Source organism: Taudactylus pleione, unplaced genomic scaffold (genome assembly GCF_031769625.1).
Source record: "Taudactylus pleione unplaced genomic scaffold, aTauple2 ptg000202l, whole genome shotgun sequence".
Lineage (NCBI taxonomy): Eukaryota > Metazoa > Chordata > Amphibia > Anura > Myobatrachidae > Taudactylus > Taudactylus pleione.
This window is the reverse complement of record NW_028284604.1, coordinates 7,317,621-7,338,087: the sequence shown is the minus strand read 5'-3', so window position 1 is coordinate 7,338,087 and position 20,467 is coordinate 7,317,621. Positions and strand designations below refer to the sequence as shown.

General features: G+C 42.2%; 1 protein-coding gene across 1 annotated transcript in view; it reads left to right on the top strand.

Annotated features, from left to right (window-relative positions):
- EPB41L4A (erythrocyte membrane protein band 4.1 like 4A) overlaps nucleotides 1-20,467 on the top strand; it is a 258,913-nt gene that overhangs the window by 121,784 nt on the left and 116,662 nt on the right. Inside the window, exons 3-5 of the mRNA XM_088477685.1 lie at nucleotides 7,225-7,276; nucleotides 8,541-8,619; nucleotides 15,744-15,841. Of these exons, the coding sequence (XP_088333811.1) occupies nucleotides 7,225-7,276; nucleotides 8,541-8,619; nucleotides 15,744-15,841 (229 nt within the window). The remainder of the gene's footprint in view (nucleotides 1-7,224; nucleotides 7,277-8,540; nucleotides 8,620-15,743; nucleotides 15,842-20,467) is intronic.

Below are 20,467 nucleotides of genomic sequence, written 5' to 3'. Positions count from 1 at the left end.
TTGCATTGCATTGTGACTAAGACATTTTTAGGCAAGAAAATGCGAAAAATTAGTTAGATGCAAGCAGGGTTGTAAGGGACCTGGCGTGCCGAGAAGGGCACAACCACAGTAATAGCATATGAGGACACATCTGTATATCCTGTACATCTGCCTGCGACAATGACGTCACAACTGGTTCCTGCAGCCAGACATATCGGTCTGCCAGTTGGTAAATGTGTATGCACAGCAGCATACATACCAAATCGGTCAGTCAGGCAGTCGGCCAAGTGTATACCTGACATAAGGTGTCACAGTAGTCTTCAGGAATTCCATGCTGAACAATAAAGATACCGACATCACTGGGAACAGACTCACAATGGGATGTAGTTAATATGCCGCCGTTCAGGATGCCGGCAGTCGAAATCCTGACGACTGAATCCCGAACCAAGGGCAGAAGACCAGCATGGTTTGAGATCCCGACGCCTGAATCCCGACAGCCGGCATCCCAAATGTTGGTATAGCGAGTAAGTATATTTTTACACCACGTGGGGCGAGAGGGTTAGGTTTAGGCACGGGGGGGAGTTAGGCTGCGGGGGAGGGAGAGGTTAGGGTTAGGCTGCGTACAGGGTGTGTTAGGTTTAGGCACTAAAAGGGAGGGTTAGGATGCGGGGGAGGTAGGGTGCAGGAAGGAAGGGTTAGGGGATGAAGGGGGTAGGGTTAGTGTACTTACGGAGCCCCTGTCGGCATACTGACGATCGGGTTGCCGTTGTTGGTTTTTTGACAGGCGGCATCCTGACCGCCGGCATCTCGTATCACACCCCTCACAACAGATGTGTATGTTTGCAATTGATTAGTAAGTGGTGTAACTGCTAATGAATGATCTTATTTCTGTATGTTTTCCATGATAAAGAATGCAATGAAGAGATAATACACACATAATATAAACTGTGTAATTATACAGCTGTATTATTATTACCCAATGCAGTTTTGCCCCAATAAGTTTCAGTTGTTACTATTACTGCTATTTGCAGAGATAACAGATGTGTTTTGTGACAATTTAACAAACACTACTTGCTGGTGCTGTGGCTCAGATAAGAGCCTATCCTATCAACAAGTGAGTAGTAAAGTGATAACTTCCGCTATTACTTTACTGCCAGGTTTAGGACCAGCTTCCTAGCTGCACACACACACAGGGCCTGATTCAGACTGCCAGCTTCCTGGCTACATCCCACAGTCATCGGACAGCACATGTGCACATTAAAGGTTGCTGGGGAGAATTCTGGAGAGTCCTCTTTAGGCAAAACTGTGACCTATAACCTGCAGTGGCTAAATTTAAATCTAAATGACGGTAGCTTGGTAAATTGGAGAACATTGCACTTCCCAAAGAGACCCATGGCAGTGTTATAAGGGTATTTAATTAACCCAGCAGACATATTTGATATCTCCTGTATTACAGCTGTCATAGATGCCTTTGATACTAAAGCTGGGTACACACTATAAGATATATCATACAATATATTGTTACGACAGGGATGGGAACTATATATTGTGCGGATTGTATAGTGTGTACACCTGATTGTGTGTGCATGGCAGTTGTTCATCGCATCATCCCATCTGCTGTGCTGCAAATAAGATGGGCTGATGCAATGTACAAAGCCATGCTACTACATGCAGCATGGAACGATATGTAGTATGTATGGTGCGCGCAATGTATCATAACATTGCGTTGTTCCGTCACTGGGTACACACATTGTATAGTGTGTGTCCAGCTTAAAGGTTTCTGCATGATTTTCAGAAAAATTACCAATGATAAATAGGTACCATTTGTTTATATATGTGTGCGTTTTCTGTGATGCTTTTTGGGAATATAGGCCCTCATTCAGAGCCGGACGCTCTGAGCAGAGCGCTTGCTCTGAATGAGGGCCGTCCTCCATAAAAATGGAGCGTCCTCCTGGACGCTCGTATAGCTGTGGGTCACCACCCACAGCACATACGAGCGTGCAGGATGATGGTCGCGATGGTCTTGACCATCGCGACCATAGCCAGTGCGACCAGAAGCCTGTGGTCGGGGTTTTCGACCACAAGCCCTGGAGTGATTTTGGCTCTATCAGAGCCAAAATCACTCCCACTGACATCACTAGTGATGTCAATGGGGCCGACTTCAGACGGTAGGCGTTCCCTTGGGAACGCCTCCGTCTGGCAGGCACGCCCCCGGCACGCCCACCAAAGGGGGCGTGCTGTCAATCAACATCGACAGCACGCCCCCTTTGATCAGACACAACGTGCGAAGGAAAGTCCTTCGCTCGTCGCGTCTGACGCATGCGCACAACGGAGCTCCCTCCGTCGTGCGCATGCGCAGTGCACACCATCGACCCACTTGCGAGCGGACAGCCGCTTGCGAGTGGGTCTGAATGAGGCCCATACTTCATAAGTTTATTATGAAATATGGTTTACACCAGCAATTTAAAACACTACACAAAGGTCCTGATGCAAGTACCACAATTAATTGTCCCAATCCCTGCAGTGTTTTCAGGTCTACATGAGCAAATTTCATTTCTAAACGAGTCCTAAGAGTGGGAATCAGAGGACCATTCCATACTGCACCAATGTACCAACATTGCATTTTCAGTAGGTACAGACCACCGCTTGTCTCTGGCTAGTGTGGAACTTGGTGCTATGGCTTGTTGTAAATGCTGAATAACATTAAATAACCGCTAGTGCGGACAAATTGTGGTCCTCTGTACTAGAACTTGCTCTTTTTGAGGATTTCCACACTGATGGTTAGATGCTTACCTCTTCCTACACATACCTGTCATAGCACTACTCTACTGGAGTATCCCAGTGATTGAAAGGATGATTGGGCATTTGTCATAGCTGACGACAGACAAACACAATGAAGTACAGACAGTAGCGAAAGTGAAAATCATGTTTGCTACACTTCAGGATTCCTGCCTTTACATGTTAATACCTTTCATCAGCTAAGGGGAGAGCAGCACAAGGTAACATGCTGACACAGTGTAATACTTCACACCTCACACATTGTATGACTCAAGCTGTTCTACTTTCTCTAGTGGATTTAGTGGGATCTTAATGGCTTAGGTGTGATGGCAGCCAATATGATGTTTTTCATGTTGTTTTGTGGATTATGTAACAACAAAAAATGATGAATTTTGCTTTTCTGAGCTTCGTAGTTAAGCCTACAGCTCATCTCTATATTCTGACTCTATAATAACTCGCTCCACTCACGAGATCTGTCAGATCTTCTCACACCAGTCTAACAATTACCCGTTCCGTCATCTTACTTGTTCCCTCACCTCTTCTTTCTATCCATGTCATGTTTGAGTTTTCATTCCTCTTGTCTCATGTTTGTGTAAATGTTAGCCATGCGGTGTCTATAATGCCCTGTGTGTGTAGTACTTACTCAGTACAGCGCTGCAGGAGATTTGGGCAATTTATAAATACTGCAAAGTTAGGCTAATATAAAATAAATGCATATACTGTACATACCTATGTGTGGAAAGTAGAGACTGCGATGGCTGATTACGAGGTGGGGCTGTAGCCTGGGGCCCACAGTGTAAAGGGGATGGTATCTTCTATGGGACGTAGTCAGCATGTCTACATTCAGAATGTAGACGTTCAAAAGGTCAACAACAGCAGAATGTATAATTTTACCATGTCGAAATGGTTAATATGCCGACATTTAACATATCCACACCTGCAAAATGTGGTCATATTACATGTCTAAATGGTTAAACTGTCAACATTAGGGTTGGCGTTAGTATTAGGGTTAATGATAAAAATAGGTGTCAACATGTTGCAAGTCGACATTGTATATGTTGACATAATGTACATGTCGACATGTACTCTGTCAATATTTATGATTGAACAGTATGGTTGCACTTAAACTGCATGTATGATCTTAATTCTAGGTGAGTTGAGGATGAAATGAGGGCCTTGCTGTATATTCCAATACATGCTGAGAGATGGTCATACAACATTCTAGGGCTATCAGCCTTCATACAGATTTCTATATGGCATTGTGGTGTAATTAAAATTGAAACTCTGCTGTGTTCTGTATGGAACATTAAAGAATGATAACGTGTACAGTGCGTTATCACAGGCACATACAGAATATTTATGTAGAGTACATAAATTGTGCATTGTCCAGGGCTTATTGTTTTATTCTTCCTCTGAATGCCAACTCAAATTCTATATTAATGGATACAGGACTTGATTCAGAGATGTTCTACACTATACCGATCTTTATGCAGGACCAGGTTTTTTTTTGCTATTCCGCATGTGTCAACACTCAGCGATTATCTTGCGATTCCACACGCACAGAGAACCCATTCACAAAGTGAGTGACAGGTAGTCAGTATTTAGTAAAACGCAGGTGTGTCTTTCTATTTAAACGCCGTTACATGGGCGTGCATAACATAGCCATTGCAATCTAATACGCAGCATGAGAGCTCTCTGCATGTCAGGAGAGCTGCTGTAATTGCGACAGGTCAGTATTTCCGCAAGGACTGCATGGCTAGTCGATGTGCGTCGATGTTACCAATATTTACACTGGTATGTGACGTTGGATGAAAATGAGAAGGCAGCAGTGGGCATCCCTATTCTTGGGTAAGCTTTGGAACTATTAGTATATTTTCGTAGCTGCGGTCTGTGAAATCGCAGCTGCGATTGCATTAGCATCCATCTCTGCATCAAGCCCACAACAGTTATGCCTATGGCATTTTTAAGAGAAAGTAAGTTATTAAAGTTACAACTACTGTGTAATAAAGCCTTGATTCTGAATCATTCCTCAGTTAAGACCCCTACACACTAGACGATATCTTCCGATTCCAACGCATCGGAATGACAAATTGTCCATATCGTCCAGTGTGTTCGCACGATGCCGACGCGTGCTCCCGTGGATCGTCCAACGCATCAGATCTTTTTTACATACAGAAAGCTGTGGGGATGTAGCTAGCGATACCATGCTGCTGAATGCAGCGCAGCCCCCGCTACCACCCCGCCTTCGCTTTGTCGCTTCCGGCATCTGCAAGTGTGTATGCACTCGCTGATGCCGGCACCCTCGCCGGGTCCGTCGCACATGATATATCGGCTGGGTACTCATGGTCTAATGTGTACCTAGCTTTACTCCCGTATGCCACAATACAGACCAGTATGGCCCATCCCACCCAGTGCAGAATGATCTTCTCCAGTTACCTTTGCTGTGATGTATTAATCTGTTTTTAATATCTTTCCATTTAAAACGTTTTTCTCCATCATTCATTGTAGTCCTGTACATGCTATACATTTTCTGCAATTTATGTTAAATCCTATCACTTGTTCTGAAAACGCATTAGTATTTGCTTAATTATCCAGTCACTTAGCGATGCCATCATCAATCATCGATTTGTGAAAATGCAAACTTTCTATTCAAGAGCCCTCTTCACCTTTGTATTGTCTGCATTTATGTCACCCCACATTACCCACTAATGTATACCTCGACTGAATATTGTATGTTATATACAGAAAGATAATATTACACTATACAGTGTGCCAGCTTTCTGCTAAAATGTCTGATCAGCATTGTTCCCAGGAAATATTCCATAGCAAATGGTTGAAAATAAAATAAAAGCAAAGCCCTCTACCGTAAGCAGCTCTTTATAATTATAACACCCACAATCCCTTGCTTCAGGTCAAGCTGCTCTGAGTTTTGTGAGATTATTTGTTGTTTGTTTGTTTGTTTAATATTCTGACCAATGAGAAATAATGTACAAGTGCCTTTTTGTACTCTCTTCACTGAGCCACAATACAAAATGAAGGAACACTATAGTACTTTGTCTGGGTGCTTTATAAAGGGATTCGTCCAGGTAAGGCACTCTTGTGAAGATGATTGGATCCCCACATTCATCTGTAATAGCTGACTCTTCCCATCATCGGGGGTCTTTATTAGAAGTATACGGCACAATTTGATAACATACTGATGAATGAGGCATGGTATTGAATTTGTGCTTTGCTCTGTAATGGAAGCCCTCAGTCTTTGTTATGGTCTTTCCGTGCTGGTTGCAGCCTGGTGTCTTGTCATTCAGACAGCGTAAGTGTTATGTGACTGGTGATCAGCAGATAAGGCCTCTTCTCAGTGCTAACCTCAGACTACCTCATTGCAATTTACATTCATGGCCACGTACTATGTGAAATCGCTGTGTCACATACGGTAGCTGGTATTAAGGGTGAACTTTACCTTGCTTTGCTCTTTACTATGCTGTGTGAAGTTAATTCCAATTTTCTTGGTATAATTAGCTTTTTATCTCCTAATTACATTTTGGTCCTCATAATCCCTTTTTTTAAATAGGTTCCTGCAGGTTGTGTTTGCTCCTCCAGGATTTTTGTCATATGCCTAGGTCACATTCACGCATAGGCACTGGGAAAATGGTTAAAAACTTATTAAATGAAATGTGCACAATGGCCCTGATTCATTACGAATCGCTATTGCGATCGCAGCTGCGATTACGCACGCAGTACTGCTGCGAAAATATGCTAATGTTTGCAGGTGCTCAGCCAGAATAGAGACGCCCACTACCGCTTTCTCACATCCGTAAGACCTCGCAATCCTGCGTACACATTGGTAACATCGGCCCTCACGCACAATTGCAGCAGGTGTGACCTGTCTCAGAAATTGCAACTGTCATCGCATGTAGTGAGTACGTAAGGTGCAAATGGCGTAGCAGTGGCTAATTTCTGCACGCCTAGGAAACGGTGTTCAAACGGACAGGCACCCCTGTATTTCTCCGACCACTCCCTCATCACCACCCCCAAACGCTGACGTCACTCAGTCTGCAATGGTTTTCTGTCTGCGTGCGTGATCGCAGAGCTATCACAATCCTGACCTGCGCTCTGCGGTGCATGCGCGGTATGCACCATCGGCCAGTCTGCGTACACTGTTGCATTGTGATGAATCAGGCCCAATGTCCCTAATAAACTGTGAAAATCCCTTATATGAGGACACTGCAATCCTGGCAACTGAAATGGATGAAAGGGTTAATTTTATAAATGATTATAATAAAAGTTGGACTGAACAATATATTTAGCTGATGGATTTTATTTTAATGACCTTCGTGACCATCCAATAGTTTTGCATTAGAAAATCACTAGCTAGCTACATAACTGGGAAATGTTGGCTTGTTTTATATTACTCTTCCTTGATTTGCTTCACTGTTGTTAGTAAGACATTTCTATATTGTTTTTGTGCAGTATTGGCTGGATCCTGCGAAGACTATCTCAGAACACAAAGACCTGATTAGCAGTAAGTACATTGCCTGAGTGTGCTTTCCGAAACATCAAAGATCTTTACCTACAGTAGGTTACCTGTCCATGGACAACAAACACTGGCTTTCAGGAGGATTGTCCGTTTTCATGCTGACTTATGTCTAATTAAAAGCTTAATAAGGTTTGACCCTTAATTATCATAATTTATGTAAAATCTGTAAGGTTACATAAAACTACTATTTGCTTCAATATATATTATTTGAATTCTATAATTAGTAAAAAGTTATCCTGTTACTACATGTAACAAGAGTTAGGAGCCAGATGTTTTGTCATGAAATAAAATGGATTTGGAGTATTGTGTAAAACATTACCCTTAGCCCAAGTGTCCCAGCAACATAATAGCCCATCCGGGATGCAGTCAGGATGCTGCAGACAGGATGCCGGACATCAGTATACCGACGCCGGAATCCAGACGCCCGTCAGAATGCCAACGCCGCCATCCCGAAGATATCAAGACACGTCCACATCCCGACTGCCAGCATCCCGATGGTAAGTATGCGGGTTAGGGTTAGGCCGGGATGAGGGTGTTAGGTCTACTGACCTCCCGGGGGGGTTAGGGTTAGGCTACCTGGAGGGAGGGTTAGGTTAGGCACCACCGGAGGGAGGTTACGGTTAGGCACCACCCGGGGAGGATCAGGTTTAGGGTGCGGGAAGGAGGTGGTTAGGTTTAGGTACCACCGTGGGGAGGTTAGGGTTAGGCACCACCGGGGGGAGGTTAGGTTTAGGCACCACTGGGGGAGGGTGAGGGGAAGGGTTAGCCTACTTACCGGCCCCTGTCGGGAATCTAAACATTGGGATGCTGTTGTCGGTCTTTTGACCGACGGCATTCTGACCGCTGGTCAATCATATGTATTCCGATCATCCAGTATACCTGATAGTGCCTTCAGCCAAGGAAACCATCCATCCTCATTGCCACTGTTTGTCTGCTCTTTGACCATATATCTATATGCTTTTATTGATTGAGTTGCTGCTACATGATTGGCTGATTAGATATTTGCATTAATGAGCAGTTGTTCCTAACAAAGTCAGTGTATACATGTATATATTGATCTACCCTTAGGGAAAGGATATTATGTACAGATAGTCTTTGTGTAAAATGCCTCTCTCCCTTCCTCTATGTTTACATGAAACCTAGTTACATTCTTGATATACAATGCTGTACATTACTTTTTCTACTACATTTATATGTTTTATATTTTGTGTGGTATAAGTATATTTACTCATTTCTCTTTTATATATAGCGGGCCCTCCCTACACTCTATATTTTGGAGTTAAGTTTTATGCAGAAGATCCATGTAAATTGAAGGAAGAGATAACCAGGTACTGTATACAGTTGCCAGCTTTTCATTACAGTTTCCAGGGACACCATGTAGTTGGACAGCTGCAGCATCTGATGTATAAATATAACACATGGTATACTATGAGCTAATTAGCACAGTACACCTTCCTACATGAACCTGACACCAGGGTGAGTAGGAAATCCTCTCCCCAGCCTTACAAGGTTCTCCTTCATCTGAATGGTATCTACAAATGTGTGCTCATCATAATGGGGTCCCCAATGTTTGTCCATTTGCCAGGAGTGGCAGAGTATACTACGCATACAGAATAAGAGCAGATCTTGACAATTGCACCCAACAATAGATTGGTATTTAGAAGGAATTTTTAAAAAATCTGACACAGGGCCTGATTCAGACCCGCTCGTGAGCGCTGAGCGCTCGCAAGTGGGTCGATGTTGGCCAAGTGCGCATGCGCACGAGGGAGCCAGCTCCGTCGCACGCATGCGCGAGACCCGCATAGTGACGGGCAAGCTGTCGCTATGGGTCTCGCTACAAAGGGGGCGTGCTGTCGATGGTGAGTGACAGCACGCCCCCTTTGGTGGGCGTGCCGGGGGCGTCGCTGCCCAGACGGAGGCACTCCCATGGGAACGCCTACCGTCTGGGGCCGGCCCCACTGACATCACAAGTGATGTCAGTGGGAGTGCTTTTGGCTCTGATAGAGCCAAAAGCACTCCAGGGCTTGCGGCAGACGAGACCCTACCACAAGGGTCTCATCGCAAGCCCGATGGTCGCGATGGTCTTGACCATCTTTTTGGCCGCTCGCTATGGAGGCCGCTCTAAAAAAAGAGAGGGAGGGCACTGATTCAGAGCGAGCGCTCTGAAAGAGCGTCCAGCTCTGAATCAGGCCCACAATTCTGACAACATTTTTTTTATAGTATTTGAAATGCAAAAAGTGAAACTGTTATTGCATTTAATAAATATGATATGATGAGAATTGTGGTGCTTCAAGGCCCATGTAAACCTATCACATGTAACAGCTCATAAAGGGGCATATTAATTAATTATCGTAACTTGAATTTTTTATTGCAACAATAAAAAGTATTTCCTGGTTGTATAAAAAAAAAACACATGCTGAGTAAGGGCATCCGGCAGGTCATTAGCAGTGATTGCTAAAGCAGACCACACATTTGTGAGTGGCCATTGCCATGGTAGACTTTGCATAGTGTAGCCAATAGGCTTCACTGGCTAATGAAATCTGAAGATGGCATTTGTTACCGAGGCTACGCTCCAAAGTGCTATGTTGCAAATATTTTTGGATTAATATATCTCAAGCATTATAATCATAAATAATTTTTGTTACATAGAAAACAAACTGTTTTCTATAATCTATTCTACTATAAAGTAGTATCATTTACATGTGAGTACTGTAAATTCTTTGATATTCTCCCGTATTGGGAAGTTTGTTCGTTAAAGTTACACTAACCCTGTTTTTATCTTACCTTTGTATGTTTTTTTTGTAAATTATAATGTTTAGAGTTGAATGTAATACTATATTTATATTTCAGTATTTTTTTTAGCTTCAATAAAGTTGTGTGAATACACAGGCGACTTTATTGTAATGATTAAATTGCTTTCGCTAAGTAATAATGGTGAACGCAGATGGGACACAGTACAAATCTGTCTGATCACTGTCACAGTTGCAGTCTGTAGCTTTCTGTAGTCAGGAGCCAGCGGTTTCCATCGGCATAATCAGTTGCTAATCGGAGTTCTAAGCAAATTAAGTAGCTGGGGAATAACAGATTTTGTAGATCAGATGAAGTTTTCCATGTGTTCTGTCTTGTTTGCAGTGTTTAGCTTTCCTACAGATGGAGCAGCATTTGCCAGTTGCAACAGGGCGATGGAGCACATGTCAGCATGAGTGATATGTGCAGATGTAGCTACCATGAAACTATCATGTAACAATAAACATGTACTTCATTTTTGCAGTATGCATCGACTCTTTAAGGAACCACATTGCCATTGCGTCAAGTGTGTTTCCCAAAGCGTAGGATACATTTTTTTTGCCCACATTTTACTTCTCATGTCAGAGGAATGAAAAGTATATATTATGTGTGTACTGTGTTTTGGCAGTCAAATAAGTACATTTCTATCTGACTTAAATTCTGGAAATGATTACATCTGTGGTGGTCACTTGCAGAACAAACACATGCAACTGAATGTCCTGCTAATAATTGACAGCTTCCACTGCTCAGACCACAAATGCTGCACTGTGTAATAAAATAAAAAATGTAAACTGTTATTCAAAACCTCAACCAACACTAGACAACTTGGGCTGGTATTCATCATAACAGGGATACCGTGAGTAAAGACAATGACCACACTGCTATAGTGGAAACCAGTCCCAGGCTGGAGCTATTATACTGGGACTCCAGTCTTAAGCTTCCCATCCACTAGACCATTTAAATGAACGATAATGATATCGTTATCGTTCAATCGTTCATAAATCATTTGCAAATCGTTTGCAAAAATGTCTAAAATGACCAGCGATGCATTTTAACCTGATGACCTGCATGTTTGCAGATGATGGATGAGCCTGTACTGAACGACTGCTCGTTCAGTGCAGGCTCATCACAGACTGACAAACGACTGCAAATTACAATGTCGTAATCGTGCAGTCGTTTTCATGTCTGCTAGTGGATGGGCAGCATTACTGATTACTCGTGCCCCCAGCCAAGGGGTGTTTAATGGAAGCATCAGTACTGTGCTGGCTAGCCAGGGTCTAGTAATAACTATAGCAGGGTAGCTCATGCTCTTGGGGGTAGATCTACTAAGGAGCAGTTTGCCCGTTCTGGCCAATAGTTTTAAAACGTCAATTAGAAGACAAGTATTTAATGACGAAAGAAAATACATCATCCGCACAGGTATTTGTATCTCATACGAATCAAGAAAATTACATATGTAATGATTATCCCCTTATCCGATTATTTCAACTATTCAGATAGAATCAAGTATGGAGCAGGGGGTGCTGCCTTTTAACAATGAATGTATTATATCAAAGATAAAAGAAAAATAATTGTTGTTGTTCGGTGCACTTAATTTAAAACATAACCTTTATTATTTATATAGTAAAAATAACAGTATTTATTAAAACAGTGAAAATATAAAAGGATAGAATTTAAGTAGGAAAAATAGTGTAAGTAAAATTACATATAACTATCGGCCGTTTAGAGCCTCACTTTCCAACCTATATTGCTCTTTATTAACGTATTTTTACACTGGTGAATTGATATGTATATTAATCTGAATAGTCCTGTATAGATTTATTATTCAAATAAAATGATTGTTTATTTACTACTGTTGCTCTATAGTTGTACTTTTTATAACTGTCTTATGAAGGGAGAACAAAGTATCTAATGTATTAACAAATGGATACTTATAGGGGTATTCAATATGAAACGTTAACCTCGCCAGCGAGGTTTTTGCCCCACATCAGAGGTTTTGCCAGCGAAAAAGTATCACGCGCGCTCCCACGTATCCCCGTATTCAATTTGAAATCGTCGAAAACGGGACCCGGCGATACTTGGATCAGCAAAAAAAAACTTGAACTTTCAGTAATTAATTGTAGGAGCCCCCTAAAGATGTCCAGACCTCGGGGATCACTATGGGTACCCCCGTTTTTGCCTGTAGAAGAAAGCCGGGGTTTTTAAATAGCTGTGCAGGTGTTTTTTTTCCCGACATTGAAGAAGTGACGCAGAAGAGCACTTAGGTTTTTTTTTTCATTTTTTTAAGTGGTCTCATCAAATTTGGGGTACATGAAAATGGGTACTAGCATATTTTTAAGTCCCTAAAGGTACACCCGCCCCATACTCGGGGACCCCACCAGAAATAATTTTGTTACTTTTTTTTTACCTGATTTTTTTTTTTTTAAACCCAAATTAATTTTTTTAAGGGTGTCCCGATTTTTTTGTAGGGAATTTTTTTTTTAACATTTCCTTTTAAGGGGACAGTCCCAACACTACAGGCTATTTTTTTATAAGCCTACACCCCCAAACCCCTATTCTGCATTTTTTTTCACTTGCTATAGTGCTTAGAAAAATTATCCCTGTTTTTTAAAAAATGACCCTTGACCCCATTTAAGAGAAAAAACGGGAATTTTCGGGGAAATATGCCTGGGACCCCCCTAAAGATGTCCAGACATGGGGGATCACTATGGGTAACCCCGTTTTTGCCTGCAAAAGAAAGTCGGGTTTTTAAATAGCTTTGCAAGGTGTTTTTTCCTGCCGCGGCTATTAGAAACCCCGACTTCCTTCAGGAGTTAAAAATGGGGGTACCGTAGTGATCCCCCATGTCTAGACATCTTTAGGGGGGTCCCTAGAATATTTCCCGAAATTCCCGTTTTAGTTAACCTATAAAAAAAAATTTGTAAAAAATTACAAAAAAAATTACATAAGGTCCCCACCCAAAAGCCAAACCAGCCCCAGGCTTGCCAGCCAGTGGTGATTTCTAAAAATATGGGGAACAAAATGTGTAGGGTTCCACAGTATTTTAGAAACCAACACCAGGCTGCAGGGACTAGTGCTGGTTTTAAATATAGGGGGCAAAAACGACGTGGGGTACCCCCTATATTTAAGACCAGCACCAGACCCAACTGTCCGGGGTGTAATGCCACAGCCCGGAGACCCAATCACCGGGGCTCCAGGTCCAAAGCATTACACCCCAAGTCGGTCAGCGCAAGCTGGTGATCTCGGGGGAGTTGGGGACCCCCAAAAAAGGATCCCCCCTCTCCCGAGCACCACAGGCTTACGCTGAAGCCTGGGGCTCATCCCCATACCCCTGGAGCGGTGGGTATGGGGGTAATAGAGGAGCCAAATAATGTAACAGTATTGTACTTTACAGTGGAACTACAAGTGCCAGCATGCCTGCCATTTTGCACTTGTGGAACTACAAGTGCCAGCAGACATGCGGCACCTGTAATTTCACTGTAAAATAAATAGTTAAAAAAAGACAAAACACACACACCGTGCCCAGTATAAGTTTATTATATACACCTACCCATTCACACATACTTACCTATACCAGAAGTTTCTGTCCCCTTCTCCAGTAGAAATCCTTCAAATTTGGCCCTCTAAGGAAGATTTCATACTCATCTACATCCAGCGCTGCTCTCCGCAGTAATCCATGGGATTTAAAAAAACGAAAAACGCATTTAGCCGATCCACGCTACAAGCTATCTGTATGTGTGTTGTCACACATACAGATAGCTCCCGAATGGCCGCTGCCGGCACTTCACGGGGCATTGCAGTCCCGTCAGCCAATCAGCGGCAGCGCTCACTGTAGAGTGCCCGCTGATTGGCTCCGGCAACTGTCAGTTCCCACGTGGGCTGACTCACGGTGTGTGTGTTTTGTCTTTTTTAAACTATTTATTTTACAGTGAAATTACAGGTGCCGCATGTCTGCTGGCACTTGTAGTTCCACAAGTGCAAGATGGTAGGCATGCTGGCACTTGTAGTTCCACTGTAAAGTACAATAGTGTTACATTATTTGGCCCCCCTATTACCCCCATACCCGCCGCTCCAGGGGTATGGGGATGAGCCCCAGGTTTCAGCGTAAGCCTGTGGTGCTCGGGAGAGGGGGGACCCTTTTTTGGGGGGTCCCTGACTCCCCCGTGATCACCGCCTTGCGCTGACCGACTTGGGGTGTAATGCTTTGGACCTGGAGCCCCGGTGATTGGGTCTCCGGGCTGTGGCATTACACCCCGGTCGGTTGGGTCTGGTGCTGGTCTTAAATATAGGGGGTACCCCACGTCGTTTTTGCCCCCTATATTTAAAACCAGCACTAGTCCCTGCAGCCTGGTGTTGGTTTCTAAAATACTGTGGAACCCTACACATTTTGTTCCCCATATTTTTAGAAACCACCACTGGCTGGCAAGCCTGGGGCTGGTTTTGCTTTTGGGGGGGGAGGGGGGGGGGGCTTATGTCAATTTCTTTCTACATTTTTACAAATTTTTTTTACAAGTTAACAAAAACGGGAATTTTCGGGAAACATGCCTGGGACCCCCCCTAATGATGTCTAGACATGGGGGATCACTATGGTTACCCCCATTTTTAACTCCTGAAGGAAGTCGGGGTTTCTAATAGCCGCGCAAGTGCATAAATGCGACTTTGAAGAAAGTGGTGCAGAAGAGCATTTAGATTTTTTTGGGGGGAAAAATAACTATGCCCAGCAAATTTGGGGTACTTGAAAATGGGGGTCAGCATATTTTAAAGTTGCTAAAGAGACTTGAAAAAATCATGAAAAACCCACTTGCGCAAGGAGCTGCAATGAAAAAAACACCTGGGGCATACTTGGGGACCCCGCCAGAGTCAAGTTCGCTAGTTTTTAACTTTGTTCTCCAACATTTTTTTTTTTGCCCCCAAATTCAAAGTGCTTTTTTTGGGATGTCCCGATTTTTTTTTTGAGACAGATCGTTTCCAGGGGTCATTCTGAAAGGTGCAGGCTATTTTTTTTAAGCCTGTACCCCTAAACTCCAATTCTGCTCTTTTTTTCGCCACCTATTCAGTGGTGAAAAGTTATCCCCGTTTTTTTTCAAAGACTTTTGTAACCTGCGAAAAGTATTTGAAATTGAATACGGTGTAAAACTAAAACCTGCGATAATGACGTAATAGGTGCGATATTAACGCAAAAATTATGTTTTCGCTCCCATATTGAATACCCCTATTAGTGTTCCTAGTATCAGATTTTTAACAACAATACACAGTAGTATCAAATCATACATCAATTGATTTTCTAACACAGTACCATTATTGTCTTTAGCTTCAAATGTAGTGTGATTTTTCCATAAGCCTCATGAAGCATTACATATAAGATTTGATGAGAAGCGTTCTGCTATATATTTCTGAGTTACTATACATTTATTCTTCAATTAGAAGACAAGCCTGGTTTAACATTTATTTCTATTGCCGTTTTCAAACTATCTGACAAAGCCGCCGATGATGGATGGCTTTGACAAACCACTCCATAGTAAATCTACCCCATTGGTTTCCCTCCTATAGTGGAATTGAAGCTAGACTTTCAAGCTCAAGGTCTGGATGAGGAGTAACCAGATGAAAGTGATACTAAAGCATATGTGTTCTCCACTGTAACATCCTTGTATTTTTTATTTTTCAGGTATCAGTTCTTTTTGCAGGTGAAACAGGATGTCTTACAAGGTCGGCTTCCATGTCCATTTAACATTGCTGCACAGCTTGGAGCCTATGCTATACAGTGTAAGGCTGAAAAATAAAGTTAGTCTGATGTGTACTTTTGATTTTCTGACTGTTTAAAAAAACTACAATTAAAAATGCAGGAATGTAGGTGCAGAGTAATTTTAAGAACAATAAGGTTACTGAAAAATAACTGATTGCAATACAAACAAACAACCTTATAATGTGCTAAATTGAAGAAACAGGCTTTCTCCACATGTAGTCATTTCTACACATAGGTTAATATATATATATATATATATATATATATATATATTTATTTGTAAAAGTGGCTTTGAGGTGTATATAATTAGACTTTGTGTAAAGAGATAAATGCATATTGGGGCTGATGCAGAGTTCAATGCAAAGCAGTTTGCGGTGTGTACATTTTTTTTCTGCAAATGCACCAGAACCAAGTGTACACAACTGTGGGCATTGCAGAGTTGTACACAAACCGAACTCATCTCCACTTGTGATAGATGGGGTGTAACTGGTCTGTAATGGGACTCGTTTCACATAGGCAAAGATCAGTGCGGGTGTGGTGACAGAATTGTGGCCTATGCAGAATTGTGTGTACACTGAGATCCTCCTGTTTTCAGATGGATCTTTTGTACCAGGAATAGGTCTGCTGCAAGTGTGCACTGATAATGAGACAGCTGTGACACCAAGCACATGGATAGTCCAGCCACAGAGATCTGTACATAGAGAGGAATATACGTCTTTTTTTCCATGCACACAATGCAGGAGCAACTATGGCCAACCTGCCTTCAACACTGCTTCAGCCTCATGTTCTTTACCTCTGGTATGAGGCTACTTTTACAGTTTTATTTATATTTGTACCAATATGTAATAATACTACAACCAGAGGGCACCTGTTTCTTCAGTTTACCGTCCCAGATTATCTTTGTCAGACGTACTTACAGCTGGTACCCACCAAGAGATTACTTTTCTGTATACACCTGTTATTTCACATATTTCTTAATAACATATTATTATTATTATCGTCTCTTTTTGTTATATGTATTGCTTTTAGAAGATCACAGCACCTATTTTGATACAGATGTGTATTGGAGTTTTGTTTTTTCTTTATAGTGTAATTGGTATATAGAAATAATATTGCTAGACTCCAATAGATGTGTTTTTATGTTAATTTGCAGATTTTTAATCTATCGATTTTATTACACATGAAGAGAACCTTATATTACCCATAGGCATAGATCAGAGCTGTATGTGTAAGCAGATGACTCTTACTTTTGGTGTTTACACATGAAATCCATTTTACATTTTACTCCCAACACAGTCACATTCTAGTAGATGTTTTTGAGTATGAGGGCTAATTGATCTATTGTAATTAAAGTCTCACAATCCGCTAAAAGACGCATTCCAAGGAAAAAAAATCCCAATAATCATGGAGCTCTGTTGACGTTCTCACTGATCTGGCAAGTAGACAGGGGCTGTATAAATCTGTGGAGGTAGGGTAAATATGTAGACCAGTAAAAGTCCCCAGTCACTGGGGTTGCAGCTTCTTATTGCTCCTCATGGTTACACATCCTTCTGCAGCCATTTTAAAACATGGAACGTGTAGGTCTTCTACATCCTAAATGGAGGAGCAGCGGGAAAATGTATTTCAGCTACAGTTCCCGGGGCTTCACTACCGGGAAGCACCCAGTCAGTGAAACTGTCTAAGTGTAGAGGCTCATACACACTAGACCAGTGGTCTCCAACCTGTAGCTCGCGAGCTACATATAGCTCGCGGTCTTGATTTTGGTAGCTCACCTAGCTGAAGTACTGCCAAGTAAACTAGGAGTAAGTGACCTCTGACGTGTGCTCCCCCGTGCCATTGACGCCATGGGTGGAGCCACAGGGAAGCACGTCAGGTGATTGCTGCAGCCTCTACAGCAATCACCCGACGTACTTCCATGTGGTTCCGCCCACGGCGTCTACGTTATGGCGTAGTGAGTGACTCCCGCCCTGCCCTGTTGGAAAATCACACAGCAGCCCTGCCTATAACTTTTGCTCCTCTACTGCACGTAAGCCGGTAATTAACAGTGAAATGTGCCTGTGCTTAAATTTTATTTACAAACTACAACAATATCACTGTAATAATTAAATACATTTTTATTTTCTTTGAAACATTTTTTTAATTTTCAGTAAATTACCATCAATTGTTCAGTTATTTTTTTTTCTACTCTTTTAGTAGCTCTTCAGGAGGTTTCATTTTTATAAAGTAGCTCACACCTCAATTAACATTGGAGACCACTGCACTAGACGATGTGCTGTGTGAACGATATTGGTGAAAGATTTCCCTTGAACTTACTGTAGTGCAGGACAAACAATATTGGGTGTACACACTGAAAGATATCTTTAAAGATATCTTTCAGTGAAGTCATCCTGCCACATCTCTGAACAGGCAATTCTTGACGATATTGTCAGATTGGCCTGCATGTACGGACGACAAAGACACCGTCAGTGACCTGCGGGAGCGCGCATAGGCCCTGATTCAGAGCCGTTCGCTATTTGCAGTCGTTCGTTCAAAAACAAGGGGTGGCTATTCAAATGATCTGTACGCACATTGCGGTCTGTTCACACCTCTAAGTCTGAACGAGCGAGCAAAACATACGCTCGTTTACTTGATAAAAACGCCCCCTGGCCGCTCGCACCATACGTCATGTCCGCTATTTATTAGATTAATCGAGTACATCGAACAGCGTATGAACTGCTCGCTATTCTTGGGGTTGGTTTTTTCAACCGCTATATTGCGAGCAGTTCTGGCTAAAAGACACCCAACTGACGTGGTCGATGACGCTGCTGTTTTAATTATGCAGACCCATAAAATGCCCGTTTTGACCTTTAAGCACGCCTGCGTTCTGATCTCCACTCCCTGTTTTCAAGCACCTTCCCCTGTTACCACCGACATACGCCTCATTCTGTCACTCAAAATAGCAGGCACTCGCTATATAGCGTACAAACGATTTTCGGCCGCACTGACTGGTTCGCGCATGCGTAATAGAAACCGTACGCATGCGCAGATGTGCGAACATCGCTCGGAACGAGCGTACTGCCGCTAACGAGCGGCTCTGAATCAGGGCCATAGTTGGTTGTTCACTGCATACACACTGAACGATATGAATGATATATCGTTGAACGATATCGTTATCATCCATGTTTGTATACGGCTTAAGTGTTGCTTTAAGCACTGTTTTCTGCACATGCTGAAAATCTCATATATACGATGTTTTGTGTTTGTTTAGTGATAAGACCGTCTATGCTCTTTGTAGCCTGCCACTAGCAAATCCCTCTCTGTATCAGTACACTTGCTTATATTGTATGGACTATTTTAAGGGATTGAACTGCAATGTTCCTACATTGTAAATTTTCATAAATGCATTGTAAATTGTTTTCTAAAGCCGGCCAAATACGGTGCGATTTCCTAACGTTAAGATGTGTTGTACGATTTCCCTTGAGATTCTTCCCTTGAAATTCTCTATATTATTTGGTCAAATGGTGTACGATTGTACATACGATCATATGATACTGATGCATCGTCTCTTTCAAAATAGAGGGGGGAGTGGCCAGGGGTTATGCAAAACCTCGTACATCGGATCGTACATCAAACAAAACAGCATATGATGTGTGTCACATCGTACACGATAGGTCGTAAACTTACAGTTTTTCCATAAGATCTACGATGCAGATTTACGATGGCGGGGACGTGCATCATAATCGTACATATACCGCACGTGATTGGTTGTGACGGTTATTATAAATCGCCAATATCGTGCAAAAATCGCACCGTGTACGGGCCGCTTTACTTTGATAAAGGTTTCAGCATACTGTAGAGTGGATCAGAATAATTGTAATTAATGTCTACATTGCACTTAATGACATTTAATACAATGTCTGATATTACTTTTTCTATCCCCTCTCCCACAAACAAAACAAAAAAACAACATACTAAAACAACATGGCAACCATTAAAATGAATTCAAGTAGTGTTGCTGTTAACTTTAAGTGACATTCTGGTAGCACAGTTATATCATGTAATCCAAATGGGTTGGCTGCAATGTGCTGTCAGGCTTCTTGTGGTCAGTGATATGTGAGCAAAGTAATCAAGATGATGCTAGACTTTGTATACGAGATGGGTACAAATGTACTGAGTATTTAAATGACAAATAATTTTACTTAGAATTTTCCCCTCTATTATTAATAAAATATGCAAAATTGATTGGTTGTAAAACTTCAAAAGAAATAATATCTTGTTAAGTGACTTGCCGGCCCTTTTATAGTCCAAAAACTTCACATATACATACAAACATACATACGTATATCTAGATAGATATTCTCCAGTCCAGTGGAACTCACGGTCTACTTTTCCTACACCAGACACATGTACAATTCACCTACAGTACCTGTATGTCTTTGGGCTGTGTGAGGAAACCAGAGATAATCCACACTTTGAATTAACATTTTCATACTCAATAGTAACCCACAAATCACTTATGCATATGTTAGATTTCTACTTGTGTTCTTCAACTCTATTGCCACTAGAAGTGAATGCACATGTACTGTAGACATTCAGCTGGCATCCTCTTAGTAGCACGATCGCTTTAGCTTTGGAGCGCTGTATGGAGAAATATTTGCACAAGTTCC